Source organism: Heteronotia binoei, chromosome 4 (assembly GCF_032191835.1).
Source record: "Heteronotia binoei isolate CCM8104 ecotype False Entrance Well chromosome 4, APGP_CSIRO_Hbin_v1, whole genome shotgun sequence".
Taxonomy (NCBI): domain Eukaryota; kingdom Metazoa; phylum Chordata; class Lepidosauria; order Squamata; family Gekkonidae; genus Heteronotia; species Heteronotia binoei.
The window spans coordinates 144,336,555-144,352,542 of NC_083226.1; the positions used below are offsets into that span (position 1 = coordinate 144,336,555).

The 15,988-nt window shown below is 40.1% G+C and overlaps 2 protein-coding genes across 4 annotated transcripts in view; one reads left to right on the forward strand and one right to left on the reverse strand.

Moving 5' to 3' along the window:
- The window catches only part of NDUFAF2 (NADH:ubiquinone oxidoreductase complex assembly factor 2), a 79,210-nt gene extending 71,898 nt beyond the window's left edge, over positions 1-7,312 (reverse strand). Inside the window, exon 1 of one of the 2 annotated variants that reach the window (XM_060235944.1) lies at positions 6,882-7,312. In XM_060235944.1, coding sequence (XP_060091927.1) covers positions 6,882-7,008 — 127 coding nt within the window. In that variant the 5' untranslated portion in view covers positions 7,009-7,312. The remainder of the gene's footprint in view (positions 1-6,881) is intronic. The other variant, XM_060235945.1, reaches the window with a different exon arrangement.
- ERCC8 (ERCC excision repair 8, CSA ubiquitin ligase complex subunit) overlaps positions 7,188-15,988 on the forward strand; it is a 101,120-nt gene continuing 92,319 nt past the window's right edge. For both annotated transcript variants that reach the window (XM_060235935.1, XM_060235934.1), the window contains exons 1-3: positions 7,188-7,546; positions 12,442-12,537; positions 12,716-12,817. In XM_060235935.1, coding sequence (XP_060091918.1) covers positions 7,470-7,546; positions 12,442-12,537; positions 12,716-12,817 — 275 coding nt within the window. In that variant the 5' untranslated portion in view covers positions 7,188-7,469. The remainder of the gene's footprint in view (positions 7,547-12,441; positions 12,538-12,715; positions 12,818-15,988) is intronic.

A 15,988-nucleotide genomic window follows, 5' to 3' on the forward strand; every position in this document is an offset into this window, starting at 1 on the left:
TGGTTACGGGTACGGTGCTATTTGCCTTTAAAAAACAAAACAACTCACTTTAATTTGGGAAGCTTTTAAAAGTGCTGATCAAGAATGCTGCACCACACACCACAGACATTCAAACAGGAAAGCCTTTCAAAATGTAATATCTTTACCTCAAAGATGAGCATAAGTACACTGGACCTTAAGTGAGTTCCAATAAAGTTTAACCAATTAGAAATGAGTTTAATTTGGGGGGAAATTAATACAATTTACAAAGCTCTTCTCTATAAAAACACCGTCTGAGAGAGCATTTGGCTAAACACACACAACACAGCAACTGCATAAATTGGTTTATGTTAAGAAGCTCAGCTGGAGACAGCTACTAAAACAGGAGGAAGCATATGTAGAATTTCATGGGAATTTTATCACACTTGTCACCTTGGCAGAACTTTTCTAGAAAATTTCAAATAGTTTCTCCAAGAATTCCTAGCCAGATCAGAAAATAGGCAATAAGGAAATAGTGGATGGAAAAGTAACATTTAAAGAGAGATCAGTATTTAACAGTATCTTGTAAGCAACAAAACTGCATACTACTTTTTTTTTTAATAGCCCACTAGTCCAATCTTGTCAGAGCTCAGAAGCTAAGCAGGGTTGCTACTTGGATGGAAGACCACCAAGGAAGACTGAGGCAATGAAGAGGAAGGCAAGGGCAAACCATCTCTGCTCATCGCTTGCTCTGAAACCCCCATCAGGTGAAATTTCACGAGTCACTTGCAATCAAACAATGCACTGTACTTACTTACTAAACAGTAAATGCCTAGTTACTGGTAGGTGCATTGAATTATATGATGGATGGTAGAAGAGTTTGATCCCGGAACACACATTTTTAAATAATATTTAAACAAAATATTCACTCCTCTTGGAAGGATGCCTGAATTGTGTACTCTAAACCATATAGAGACCTACCCTTGGCACTGACCCATCTCCCTAACTTATCAGGTTTTTACTGGTTTTCTAACTGCTTGAACAAGGCTGCACATCAACATATGCATCTGGATTGATTTTAATGTTTATTAAAAACAATACAATGGACAGTAACAGCAAAATACTTCATTTTATTTTATCCATGTGATCAGTGATTCCAAGAATCCATCCATGAATTGACCCTGGATATAGAGAAGGCCTTTGACCACATGGCATGGGTATACCTTTCTCCAAAACGCCTAATACACTTTAGGACCCTATACATAACACCTCCAGTTACTGTTTTGGCAAATGGCATTATGTTCCCATAGCTTCCTGTGCTCTGTACATAGCTAGCTCCCCTGGTTTTTAGTCCTTTCTTCTGAACAGCAAACTGTAACCCTTAGAAAGAATGGTGTAATCAGGGGGACTACTCTTTACCTCTGCAGAAAGTGAATAAAGCAAATTGACAAAAACATGGTTATTTATGTTACTAACCCTTATGAGAACTTGCTTATGATACGAAAACACAACACAGCAGCTTGCCTCAGGATATAAAGATGCTTTGGGAGATTCAGATATTTGACTCTTCTTTAAACAGCTGTAAAGCTATGCTTTCATTTAGCTGGCCCGATAAGTCATGAAATCATGTAAGGGTGTTCTTATCACCGCTGACCTCTCTAAGCCATATTTATGTTCCCTTGAAAGAAGTAATCAAAGAGCTTTAGGAATGGACAAGTAGAAAGGTCTCACAGAACCATCCTAAGCACAATTACATCCTCCTAACCCCACTTGCTTCAATGGACTTAGAAGGGTGTAATTCTGCTTGAGATTGCACTGTCAGCCAGGACAAACAGCCAAACAGCTTATGAATGCACTACCTTGCACTATGTCTGTATCTGAGCTGAAAATTCAGGAAAAGTGGCAAGATATTCAGAATTTCATTTTCTTTAGAGACAAAAACTAACCATCATTTTATAGCTCACTTAAAGGAAAATTCACTCTTCTTGAGTTTGACGCACAGCTGCACAGTTATGATCAATTGATGACAATCTATAGATTCACACTGAACACATGATAGAAGGCAACCTGCCAAACTGTGTGTAGAACTGGGAAAACTTGCTGGAGTTCACCATACAAGTTGATTGGAAATACATCACACCTCATGCTGGTCTCCACTGACTCCAGGGGACTACTACCCTGACATGGTGTCTCAAATTATCTTAAGCCCTTTAATACTTGCACGACAGCAATCTCATTCCACATGACACTGTGAAAACTTTTAACACAGTAGGTTCCAAAAATTTCCCTTTCTCATCACCTATACTTCTACATTCAGCTTTCTATGGTCAAAGAACTATTCTAAAAGATGAAACTCACTTTGAGTCAAGTTTCAGAGGGCAGCCATGCTGGTCTAGAGTAGAAGCATAAGATTCGAGTCCAGTAGCACCTCAGAAATCAACAAGATTTTTGGGGTATTAACTTCCAAGAGCCAAAGCTCTCTTCATCAGATACAAGTAGGAATGGAAATCTCTCAGTCCTTACATCCCAATCAGAAGGTGGGTCGCAAAGAACATTACACTCACCCTGACTCAAAATTATTTTGCACAAATTTATCAATTTTAACAGTTTAGAAATAATATCACTTTGTCACATGTGGGGCTCACGCGCTTGAGCCCCCAGACCCCACAAAGCCTGAAGACAAAAATATGGGTGGATCACGCATTTGGCATATCGGCCTGAGCCACCCACGTTGTGTCTGAAAGGCTAAAGGGCTCAGGCATCTTACACTCGTATTCTTGCTTCCTTTTGCTGACACATGTATTCTTGATAAATTTCTGACTGTGTCAAATCTTGGGGGCTTTGAAGACATGACTTCATGGACATATGACTTCCTGTCAGGGCTTTTGTCTGTTCGATGCTGTAAGCTATTTTTATTCTTGGCGCAACAGATGCATAAATAAATAAACCCTTGCTCAAAGGGGCAAGGCAGACGCATTCTCCCCTCAACACGTGTCGAGAGTCTTCATTCCTACAGTCACAGTATGAGAAAATCATTAAAAGCAGTGAATACAGACTGGAAAATGGGAAGGTATCTTGGACTTTAATGCCAAAATGTCCCTATGTTTAGGTGAAGGAGGAGCAGGAGGTGAGGAGGGGAGGGAGTAGGAGGGGACTAGATTTATACCCTGACCTTCACTACCCAAAGGAGTCTCAGAGCAGCTTACAATCTCCTTTCCCTTCCACTCCCAACAACAGACACCCTGTGAGGTAGGGGGGGCTGTGAACTCTCTCCAAGAACTGTTCTTGAGAGGAACAGCTCTGAGAGAGTTATGCCTGACCCAAAGTCTTTCTAGCAGTTGCATGGGGGGGATCACACCTGGTTCTCCCAGATAAAAGCCCATGGACTTAACCACTACACCAAAGAGGTTCAAGATCGGTACAAGGTCACTGGTATATCATGCCAATAAAAATAGATATAGTTCTGCATAGTTTTTGGCCCCCAGTGTTGGGAAAGTTACAACCACGTTGGTACAGGTTCATTTTTTAAGGGAGGCCAAAGTAATTGAATCCTTTTTAAAAACAGCTGTTAAACCACTTAGTGAGACAACAGGTTCACATACTGATTTAGGATTGTTGCTTTTACTCTGAGATTTATGTATCAGAAAAGACCTGTAAGCCAGGGCTCAACAAACTGCAGCTGCCTAGTCACCATGGCACCTAGGATTTCATTGAGACCTTCACTCATCTAAACACAGCCTTTTCAATGTGCCACCCTACAAATGAGTAAGAACAATACTTGCCCATACATGTGCATTCTCTGCTGTGCCCCCACCTTGTGGAATGGCATGCCTGAAAGAAGTAAGGAAGACTGCCATGCTTCTGCCATCCCACAAAGATTGTAAATTACAAAGGACTCACAGTGTAGTATAGCCAAAAATTATATAATGCACACTATGAATGGACTGCAATTATAAACTGTATTCAATATCAATAATTATAAGCATATACATTCAACAACAACAAAAAACACTTGATCTCTGTGTGGAGTAACACTTTACATTTAAAACCTTTCATCTAGTTAAAGTGAAATTGACATGCAGAGGACTCAACAAAGAATTCTTCTGAAGAAGATATTGATGTCCAAAATCTTAGGGACCTGTTAAGACTTTTAAATCAACTACTAAACACAGAAACCAGACCTTGAAGAATACCATATTTATTTAACAGCTAAGATCTGGGGTGTCAAACATGCAGTTCAGGGGCTGAATCAGGCCCCCGGAGGGCTCCTATCAGGCCCCCGAGCAACTGGTTGTTGTCCGCTTCCTTCTCCCTCTCTCTTGCTTCCTTCTTCATCTCAACTTGCTTTGCAAGGCTTGCTCAATCACACGGGAGCTACAGAGTGAAGCCTCTATTTTCTCCATTGGCTGAGGCTCCTCCCCCAGGAAGGAAGGGAGGAGGAACAGCACACTTTGCCAGGCTCTCTGAATTACATAGCAGAGCTACTGAACCAAACCTCTCTTCCTTCTACTGACTGAGGCTCCCCTCTCCGGGTCCCTGGGGAAGGAAGGAAAGAGCCAGAGTTTCCTTTGCCCAGTTCCCTGGATTCCATGGGAGAAATACAAAGAAAGCACCTTTAAGACCAATGAGTGCTAACGTTTTAAGCATGTTTTAAATTTTTAAAAAATATGTATTTGTGTTTGTGTTCTTTATAAAATTTATATCTTTGCTACCTAATCTTAAATAGGTACACACATGGCCCAGCCCAGCATGGCTTGGCCCAAACGGACATGGCCCGGCCCCTCAAGGTCTCATTTATGTCAGATCTGGCCGTCATAACAAATGAGTTCAACACCCCTGGCTAAGATGTTCTGGATAAATTCCTTGCTGAGAGATCCACTGAGGCTGTAGCTTTTACCACTATCTACAGACTATAGATCACAAATGCTAGGTTGATGTCAGCATTTGTGAACTCATGAATCAACGAAAAGGGTGCAACTGATTTATGACATTGACAACATATGTTTGTTTTTTGTTGAAATTATTTATATGCTTATAATTATTGATACTGAATACAATTTATAATTACAGTTCACTCATAGTGAACATTATATAATTTTTGATCCCACAAAGTAGAACAGAATTATTCAGGAAGGCATTTTTGCAAAGGGAATAAGGCTGTAGTTGGCTCAGAAAGACACTTTGATAAATGAAACAGGGCTATTATCTACTTATTATATGCATTATGCAGCTCTTATTGCATTGTTAATTCTGTAATTCCACTCTCTGCATTGTTTGACATACCATAATTAATATCTTCTTGCGTTGATCCTTAATTTTGTAATCCTAGTTCTATTTGCACTGTGTATTCGGTATCTCATACTATCATACTATTTGATTATGTTGTTTATGTAATCCACCTTGCAATTTAGGGAAAAAGATGGGCTACAACTAAACTAAATAAATGCAAGAGGAGGGACGTGTTGGACGGCAATATTAACTAAGACAGAGTTCCCTAATGTGGTGGTACATGCTTACCAAGTATTTCTAGAAACTGGGTGGCGTCAGGTGGCCACAGAAGACCTTATCATCTATACAGATTAAAATAACATTGTTTCATTGGCAGCTGCCACCACAGAGTTTGTTTTATTCTCTCTTACCCCTTTCCCAGGGCTTTTGTTTCACGTTACCCCTCTTCTTCCCTGCACTTGGATTTCCGCTGTGTGTGTGACTATGCCTTCTGCGGCAGTTATTTGTGTCACCCACTACGTGTCAGACCTCCAAATATGTCCAAGGCTCAAATATTTTGGGGTCTCTTGTACTAAACTGTCCAGCAATAATACCTGCCATTTGGAGGAGTTTAAAAACAAAACAAAACATGTACATGTCTTTTTGGCCAGAGGCAGAAGCTTCTAATTTCAATCCTGAAAAAAACTATGTCTCATGTATCAAAAATCTGAGAACACTGCACAAACACATAAATATGTCTAGGGACCATATGGCAGCTTTGAACCATACCTAAGTGAAAAAGGGCTGTGTATGTGAACAGGCTGACGTATCATATAGGATCACTTCCAGCATAATATTACTGATGCATGTTCTGAAACAAATTTCACCTTAACTCCTTTGAATAACATGGCCACCTTCCCAGTCAGTATAGATAAGGATTAGCTGAGGGATGCTGTGGAGACAGTGCTATCCATTTTACAGTTCTGTACAGTTTTTTTTCTCATTTTAACCCCTTAGATTTTTACAATGATATTTTTATTAATTGGTTTTATCTTATGATGTCTCCTGTTCTGTATTTCTTTATAAACCACTATTAATACTTTAACGTAAAAGCAGTCCATAAAAATACCAAGTAAAACCTTCTTTTCATTAAAATTACTGTTGCTGCTTTTATTCAATGTGTCATTTTAAGTTAAACAACACTAACATTGATAAAAGTAGCAAAAACGTCATTATTAGTTTCTATTTTTGTAGTGGTCACCCACGTACAACTCTTTCAAGAGCGTTATAGCTATGATTCAGTATAGAAATTGTTAACATAAATTATTAGGGTGAAGTGGCATTTTTTGATGCACCTTTATAGTCTTGAATAAGGCCTTGGAAAATACCTTCATGGTTTTTTTTTAAATTTGAAAGTGTGCTTTTGAAAATTAGGTTTGCTGACTGTTTTAATAGTTTTTAAGTGTGTAGTTTTGAGTGTGTTTTTAGCTGTATGCTGCTTTGAACATTTTCTTTTGGACGTTGTAGCTTCAACCAACAAATGCGCTGAGATATAATGACAGTATACGAACACTAGCAAAGAAAATAAAAAAATAGGGATTATATTAGTATTATTATTTTTCTAAATACAATACTGAGATGGCCCTGAGATGCAAACATATCGTGAACAGAACTGAGGTTTTGGTCTGTCAGTCCATCCGCCTCCTGGACCTCACCTGCCCACGTTTCATGTTTCGGGATCCTAAAATATTTGTTCCCGAGGTGGTCGACGCCCACTTCCATCTTCTCTGGCCCAAGAACCCGAAGCTTCAGGGAGCGCAAGACCCTCCAGACACGGTTCATGCCGTCCGCAGCGGGACAGAAAAGCGGGGACGAATCTCCTTCACGCGTCCTCCCAAGACAAATACAACGCTTGTAGCTCCTTCCGTTCTTGCGGCATAAACCACGCCCCCTTTATTAACCTGCAACCCACTCTCCCACGCTCTGTCTCAAGATAAAAAGAGAAAGAAACACGCGCCTCTACTTCCGGACAAACTTGAGATTCGGTCTAGGCCTCGCTACTTCTATAATGAAAGTCCTATATAGTTTGCGCTGGAAGGCTCAGCGGGAAAAGCTACACCGGAAGTTGTCATAAAAGATTCCTCAGTCTTTCTTCGGCGCGTGCATTCACTCTTAGATGACTGGGCGGGACGTCTAAGTAAAGCGCGTTCTCATTCGCTAAGAGAGTAGCCCGCGGAGCCAATCGACGCGGAGACGTTTGCAAACATGGCGGCCGCCTGGTCAAGTTTTTCCTTTTTTTCACAATGCTGGGCTATATTTTTGCCCGTCAAGCAGGTCTTGACGACCCGCTGAGGTTACGCCGGGCTGAGTCTACCAGGAGGTAAAGTGGATTTTTGACTTGGCCACGGAAGAGAAGAATTTGGCTTAAATTTCTTTTCAGCCTGTTGGGCTGGCGAGATGCTGGCTTTGCCTGATGGTTTTGGTGCTGAGACCGCTTATATATGTTGCTCCCGAGAAATGCAGTGGCCAATACTTCCTGAGGCTTAGGGCAAGGTTGGGTTTGGGAGTGGGGAAAAAAGGGTTTTTTAAAGCTCTGCTCTCCTAACTTTGGTACTCAAGGAGTAGCATTTTTGATCACTTTTTGCCTCTCAATGTAATATCCATCAAAGGAGTGTTATGAAAAGAAAATAGCTGCTCTATGTATAGTTAAATTCCATGCAGGAATGCCAGGACGTTAAAGTGCTTTATATGAAATAAAAGCTGGCATATTGTTAACAAGAGCCAAACTGAAGGCAGCCACCCTTTAGAGAAATGGACCAGTTAAAGCAGTATCTTATTAAAAGTAAAGGGAAATAAGTACAATTTTTGAGGCTTACTCAGGGAAATGTTACTTCCAAGCAAGCATGCATAAAATTTGAGCTTTATTTGGAAGAAATTCACAAGGGCTTAGCTCTTAAGCAAGCATAAGATTCTATGAGGCAAGATCTTCTAATGTAAATGCGTGGAGAAAATGTACATGGGGAAATACACGTTGCTGCATTTAACTATGGCATGCTAATCTGAGGGTGATGTAGGAAAGAAAGTTCATAGTCTTTTAGGAAGACATCCTAACCCTACTCAGAAATAAGTCCAATTTTATTTAGTACGGCTTACTTTTAGGAATATGTTGATAGTAAACCTTAAATGTCCTTTTAAATGTCTTTCTAATCATATCCATATTGAAAGAAATGAAGGCAGTGAAAATAAGTACTATGGAGAGCAGGTGGAACAGCTTTTGAAATACGGATGCTGGCCATTTCTGAGATCAAAATAAAGCCACCCCATAGTTATCACAAATGCAGCTTTCTGAAGGAAGCAACTGGAGTAGTGTAAGAGCTCTGCACTGTCTAGAGGTGAAAAGTCTGTGCTGGTTGTCCTGGATACTGATAGAACAAAGTTTGAATATAGTGGCACTTTTAAGCCCAACGAAGTTTTATTTATGATGTAAGCTTTTGTGTGCAAGCACCCACATCATGATAAAAGTATTTGAAGGTCTATCCAGTTAAAATGTAAATAAAAAATAAAACTAAAGCTTAAATTTACTCTACATTTTAAATGAACAGACCTTCAAATACTTTTATCATCTAGTTTTGTTAGATAGTTTGAGAAAAATATGAGATAAAGGGGAGGGACGGTGGCTCAGTGGTAGAGCATCTGCTTGGTAAGCAGAAAGTCCCAGGTTCAATCCCTGGCATCTCCAAAAAAGGGTCCAGGCAAATAGGTGGGAAAAACCTCAGCTTGAGAGCCGCTGCTAGTCTGAGTAGACATTACCGACTTTGATGGACCAAGGGTCTGATTCAGTATAAGGCAGCTTCATACATCCAATGTTAAATGGTAAATTTAAAATGTTGGTGCAAATATTTGAGGTATAATTGTACTAAGTGGATTTGGGAAACTATGATCATTTTTTTAAATCTGTGGATGAAATTTTGTCAGGAATTAACATTTGAAGGGCATTTGGGGCACTCTGGTTTCAGATGTAGTGCTAAGAAAACAAAGTTTAGATAACTGTCATTCTTGTGAAATGCTGATCACAGTACTTTTTCTATGAGAAAGCCAGTAGGTTTTCTAATTTTGGGGTTCCTTTAAAATCACGACTGAGTTCAATCCCAGTGGAAGCTGGTTCAGGTAGCCAGCTCCAGGTTGACTCAGCCTTTCATCCTTCTGAGATCAGTAAAATGAGTACCCAGCTTGCTGGGGGGAAATCGTAGATGACTGGGGAAGGCAATGGCAAACCACGCCATAAAAAGTCTGCTATGAAAACGTTGTGAAAGCAACGTCACCCCAGAGTCGAAAATGACTGGTGCTTGCACAGGGGACTACCTTTACCTTTTTAAAAATCATTACTAATCCTTTTTAAATGTTCTAACTCATATCTCTATGAAACTTTCTTTTTGATATTTATTGTATGCCTTTCTCACTGAGTCTCAAAGCAGATTACACAGCATAAGTTAATGTGTACTCATTAACGTGAGACATTTTATTAGCAATGTGATAGGACTGGGATTATAGGGCTCTGAAACAAATAATATCAAATAGGACATGTTCAGCAAGCAGTAAATGGTATTACATGAGTAGAAATACAGTGCATTGAGAATGCAATACTGCACACAACAACAGAAAACACATACCATACCTAGAACTAAAGGCCATAGACCTGGTCCCTTTATTGAAAGATCCCCTTAACCAAATATGCTTTCGATCGTTAAAAATGCTTACTGTCAATTGTGGGTGGCCCTGTGGAACCTGAGCAGTGTTGGGGTACTTCTGATGGCCTGGTTCAGAAGTAGACTGGGCCAAAGGTATTCCTGGGTACTGATGTGAGGATGGGGACAGCTCTGGTCTCCCAAGCCAACAAAAGGCAGCCTATAGGCCTGCAGAAGGAGAGGTTAGAAGCATTTCAGCGAAGGCAGAGAGAGGTGTCAGGGACAGAATTGCAGGAGGCCCAGAGTAATGACAGGTCAGAGGCCAGACACAAGATGAGCCCAAGTACTGCCCCAAGAGAGCCTAGTGAGGAGGTCAGGTTTCCAGGGCAGCTGAGGGTCCACTACAGGCTGCAAAAGGAGAAGGACCAGAAAAAATGAGGTGAGATTGAAGACTCAGGCTTGAAAAGTGCCCTGCACCTGAGACGAACATTCAGCTGGGCAGTGGGTCATCAATGGGAGGAAGGCATACTGGTATAAGAAATCCAGGAATTAGGTAGGAAAAAATGAAGCAGGCATGGGGCAGAAAACCCTTGTGCACCTGCCAAGGAGGAACCCCTGGAAAACCACCAGCAGTTAGGTGGCTGAGGATAAGTCTGAGGTCATGGCATTTCTGACAACAATCTCATTGCCAGAAAGTTTTGTAAGCAGTGAAGACTTTAACAGACTGGATCATATACCTATTCTTTTGAGTTCAAAAGTCTTAATCCTGAGTAAAAATGGACAGTATTGCAACCATTTATTTTGTTTTCATAGTTCACCTTTCTTGCTGAAACTCAAGGCACATTAAATAGTATAAATGGAGTGCAATCAACAGGGTAGGACATCCAATAAGCAATACAAAATAAAACAATAAAACAAACAAAAATCTCAAACAGCTGAAACAATGCATGTGCTTTTAAACATGATATGTTGAGTGATGTGGAAACTACCTAGTCTGCATCTGGGAATGAAGATAAAGACAAAAGTAAACACTTGGTTGTGATATTTAACCATTTTAAAAAAATGCAAAATTGATGACAGGTTTCATTTATCATCCTCAGATTGTCTTGTTGGTGTACTTTGACTTGGCTGCTGACTTTGTTTATTTGGTTAGCATTTCCTGTGATTAATGTATAACTGCTCTTGTTTTTATTTTCTACTTCAAGTATTGTGTTCTTGTCAATATAGCTATTATTTTTGGCTGCTTGACAGAGATATAAATGACCTTTGAGCAAACTGTAGTAACATGTAGTTAGCATTCCAGGTTTAATAACTTCTCGGGCTGATTTTGGTATCTATTTTAGCTAAAGGTAAAAAGGCAAGCACATGTCATTTCTGACAAAGTTTTCACAGCAGACTTTTTACGGAGTGGTTTGCCATTGGCTTTCCCAGTCATCTACACTTTCCCCCCAGCAAGCTGGGTATTCATTTTACCAACCTTGAAAGGATGGAAGGCTGAGTCAATCTTGAGCTGGCTACCTGAACCCAGCTTCTGCCAGGATCAAACTCAGGTTGTGAGCAGAGCTTAGGACTGCAGTACTGCAGCTTGTACCACCCTGCGCCATGAGGCTCCCTCTATTTTAAGTAGATCATGGCAAATTTTCTTTGGTTCTAGGAGCCAGCCCAAAAGTTTTGGAGCCAGACTCATTTTTCACCTTTCAGGATTTCATATTTGAATGGAAGTAATGACAACTTTTCTTTGGCTTTAGGTTCCCAAAATGAAGGAGCCAGACTCACTTTTTATTCTTAAGGCTTTGTATTTCAGTGACCAAATTTTCTACCTTTTTTCTTTATCTACAGTTTTTAATAAAGTTATTGAAGCAATGACAAAAGCATTGTAAGCGTAAAATTAAATATAGGGGTAATTTTGTCAATACCACAGTAAAAAGATAACTTCTAACCCTAGCCTCTCTCCCCAGTTTCTTACAATTCCATTGTTGCTTTTTAAAACTCCATTTAATTAAACAGTGGAGCCAGTATAGAAAGCAAATGATTAAAAAATGAAACAGAGTCCAGTAGCACCTATTAAGACCAAAGTAGGAGTCCAGAAATTAATTAAGAAATGAATTCATCCATTTCTTTTGCATGGCATAAGCAAGCAATGTTGAGGACTTTATATACATTTATGTGCTATAACAAAACATTCTATTATGAATTGTTCATTCAATCTCAACCAATTCCCATATAGCCCCCATTCTGCATGGCTTTTGTCTATGCAGGCCCCATGATCTCAAACACAGCCTACTTAGTTGTCAAAAGTGACCCCTTCCTCCTTTTTTTAAATCTGTGGGAAAAGCTGGTTAGATCCAACTCTTTGTTCTTCCACTAAGAGGTGCCAAAATACAATAATTGCAGGCACAACACTGAAACTTGGAGATACCGTGGCAGCTTGGCAACTGCAATTTGTGAAGTCCTGGCTTAAGCAAAGTGTAAGAACAATTAGCTCAACTGGTCCCTTTGGAGGACTTGATCACTTTTAACAGCTGGGGGTGCTGTGTAAAAATATTTACGTTTGTTGTTCATAATAGTTTGACTTTTTGTATTTTTTAAGGGTGTTAAGCTTGGAATTAAGCAAGGATAAAGATGTCGAAAGGATCCATGGGAGTGGTATTAGTACTCTGGATATTGAACCTGTTGAAGGACGATAGTAAGTACATTATTTTATTTTATGACAAAAATATTTTTTAACTCATGTACGTATGACTTATATAAACAAGCACCATATATATTCCCTAACTAATTTTAGACTAATTTAAATGGTTTATAATTTCACTGTGTTAACAGTCTGATGCATCTAAGTTGGATTGTAATTTATTTCCTTACAGCATGTTATCAGGTGGTTCAGATGGCATTATTGTTTTGTACGACCTTGAAAACTGTAGCGGAAAATCATGCTATACATGTAAGGCAGTTTGTTCAGTGGGCAGGTATGTATTCTTTATAAATGAAATGTTCACAACTCTGTTTTTTACATTATGTATTGGCATAGTACTTTTGATTACTATTTTGTTTCAACAAACTATATATTCAGGTGTTTAACTGTGCTGGTCTGAAGCCACTGGACAGTAAACCACATAGTAGGACATATTTCCAGGAGTCACTGCCCAACAAAATTTAGTCAATATCAGTGTTTCTGGAATTGGGACATTGGTTCTGTGAGGCTCAGGGGACTCCTGCAGGTGGTTAGGGTTGCAAATGTGCAACCCAGAGATCACATATGTCTCTTTAACAGCTTTTAGTCCTGAAACTGGATGAAACCCTGGCTTCCCTTGCCCTTCTTCATCATTGTTCCACTTTCACTCTACTGCTTCTCCATCTTCAGTGAAATAGCATGAAACAAAATGGATTGAGGACGAACAAAAGAAGCTACTTCATGCAACACACACCTGATTTGTGGAATGCATTGGTGATAGGGAATGATGGCCATTTGCTTTGATTTTTTTGGAACAATGGTGTACAGCAATTTTCTTCCAGCTGTTGCTGGGTTTCCTGTAGGCCTCCAAATACGATGCTGGACTGGTCTAATCCAGCAAAATGCTTTTCATGCTCCTAAAAGGTAGTATTGTCCATCTTCAGCTGATGGAAAGTCAGATGCAAAGAGATGAGGGTGGGGAGGGGTAAAGCTTCACATTCTTTACTCCAGAGCTGTTAAAGAGAGTTCCATGCTCTCCCATTTAAAGCCTGGCAAACTTATCTCCATGGTGGGTGCCAACAAGATTTTAATCAATCTTGATTTGTTGCAATCATGGATTACCCAAGACTGACACACAGAGAACAAGATTTCATGATTGGTTGAGTCATGACTTAGGGTTTCCGGAATGGTGGTTTTTGGCTCAACTGGCACTCCAAAAGGAAGCAGTGAGTTCACAGTGGTGATTCTGCATGTAGTAACAGGAATCTTGTAACACCTTAAAGATTGGCACATTTTATTCTAGCACAAGCTAGAATAAAAAAGGTAAAGGTAGTCCCCTGTGCAAGCACCAGTCATTTCCACCAGTCATCGTGGGCATTTGATTAAATTGCTGAGCAGACAGGTTAAAATGGATAAAAGGAAGTACTTCTTCACCCAAAGGGTGATTAACATGTGGAATTCACTGCCACAGGAGGTGGTGGCGGCCACAAGCATAGCCACCTTCAAGAGGGGTTTAGATAAAAATATGGAGCAGAGGTCCATCAGTGGCTATTAGCCACAGTGTGTGTGTGTGTGTGTGTGTGTGTGTGTGTATATATATATATATATATATATATATATATATATAAACTTTTTTTTGCCACTGTGTGACACAGTGGCAAAATATATATATATATATAAACCTTTTTTTGCCACTGTGTGACACAGAGTGTTGGACTGGATGGGCCATTGGCCTGATCTAACATGGCTTCTCTTATGTTCTTATGTTCCGACTCTGGGGTGACGTTGCTTTCACAAAGTTTTCACGGCAGACTTTTTATGGGGTGGTTTGCCATTGCCTTCCCCAGTTATCTACACTTTCCCCCCAGCAAGCTGGGTACTCATTTTACCATCCTCGGAAGGATGGAAGGCTGAGTCAACCTGAGCCGGCTACCTGAAACCAGCTTCTGCTGGGATCGAACTCAGGTCGTGAGCAGAGCTTAGGACTGCAGTACTGCAGCTTTACCACTCTGCGCCACGGGGCTCTAAACTAGAATAAAGCTTTCATTAATTGGAGCTCATGGCATTAGGTCATATAGCAAAATCGACTTTGCTGAATTAGGGTTCATGAAGAGATTCATTGCTGTATCTTCTCAGAGACCTGTAGGGATAGCTCAGTAGATTTGTACATATGTATTTTGTTGTTGTTCAGTCGCACAGTCAAGTCTGACTCCCCAAGGACAAAGTCACGCCAGGCCCTCCTGTCTTCCACTATCCTGTCTTACTTATGTATTACTTAGCATATTTCACACTGTACTGTCCTTAATTGGATTTTCTATTCATCCCATGCTGCCCATCTTCTAAAGTTAGGAGTAGTCCTCAAAAGCTCAATATTAGTTTATTTTTCTTTTATTTGTTGTTTTTTCAAATTGTCCTCTCTTTGTAACATCGCCCCACATTTACCATCTGTTGCTGCTTCAGATGCATAGTGCAAGCATCTGATGAAGTGCGCTCTGCTCAGAAAGCTTATCCTTGAATAAATTTTGTTAATCCCTAAAGTGCCTCTGTTCTGCCTTTGTTTATTGTTTTGCAAATTAGAACTTTGTCTTGGAGATAGTCTTGAAATAATATTTTGAACAAAATAATCGCTTTAAAAGCCACATGTACTTGTATTTTCATCTTTGGGGCTTTTTTTGGGTCAAATGTGATATTTGTGTCCTGAAGCCAGTGAATTTCATTGGGAAGAAACTAAAGACTATTTGAGGCCACTTGTAGACTTCTGTATGGATACCAAAGTCATGTTTAAGATAAAATTAATATCCTTATGGTAGTACTGCAGTAGTATTAAGACAAGTAATCATGAAATTTCACAGCAGGATGTGAGTCATTTCTTGCTACTTCAGATGCCTGAAGAAATGAGCAGTGACTCACAAAAAGTTTTTCTTCTGGGCATGGAGCAGGGGTAATTGGGGTTGTGAATTTCCTGCATTGTGCAGGGGGTTGGACTAGATGACCCTGGAGGACCCTTCCAGTTGTATGATTCTAGGAAAGCTCATACCCTGAGGTACTATTGAACTCCTGCTCTTTTCGTCTGCTACAGACAGACTAACATGGCTACATATCTTGATCTTTGCAACAGTGTCACTAACAATAGTCCCCAATATTCCCTGAATACTTCTAAAGCGTGTTTATCACAACTTATATTCAGTAAGATAGAACACAGATAAGTGAATGGTGCAATCACAGGTAAGTGAATGGTGCAGTCTGATTTAGATTAAAATTGGCATCACCTAGTCTTCTGACACAAACAGAAGGCATTTCAGCTCATGCATGGAGGAGAGTAGAAACTGCAGTTCGTGCTGGTTTTCCTCCTTCCAGTAGCCTTTCATGTCACATCCCTCTTTGTCCCTGTGATGCCAAGATCTCAGAGACAGCTTTGTGGGGGATTTCAGCTGCAGAGGGGAAGCGGAAGAGCCCTGCTCAACAA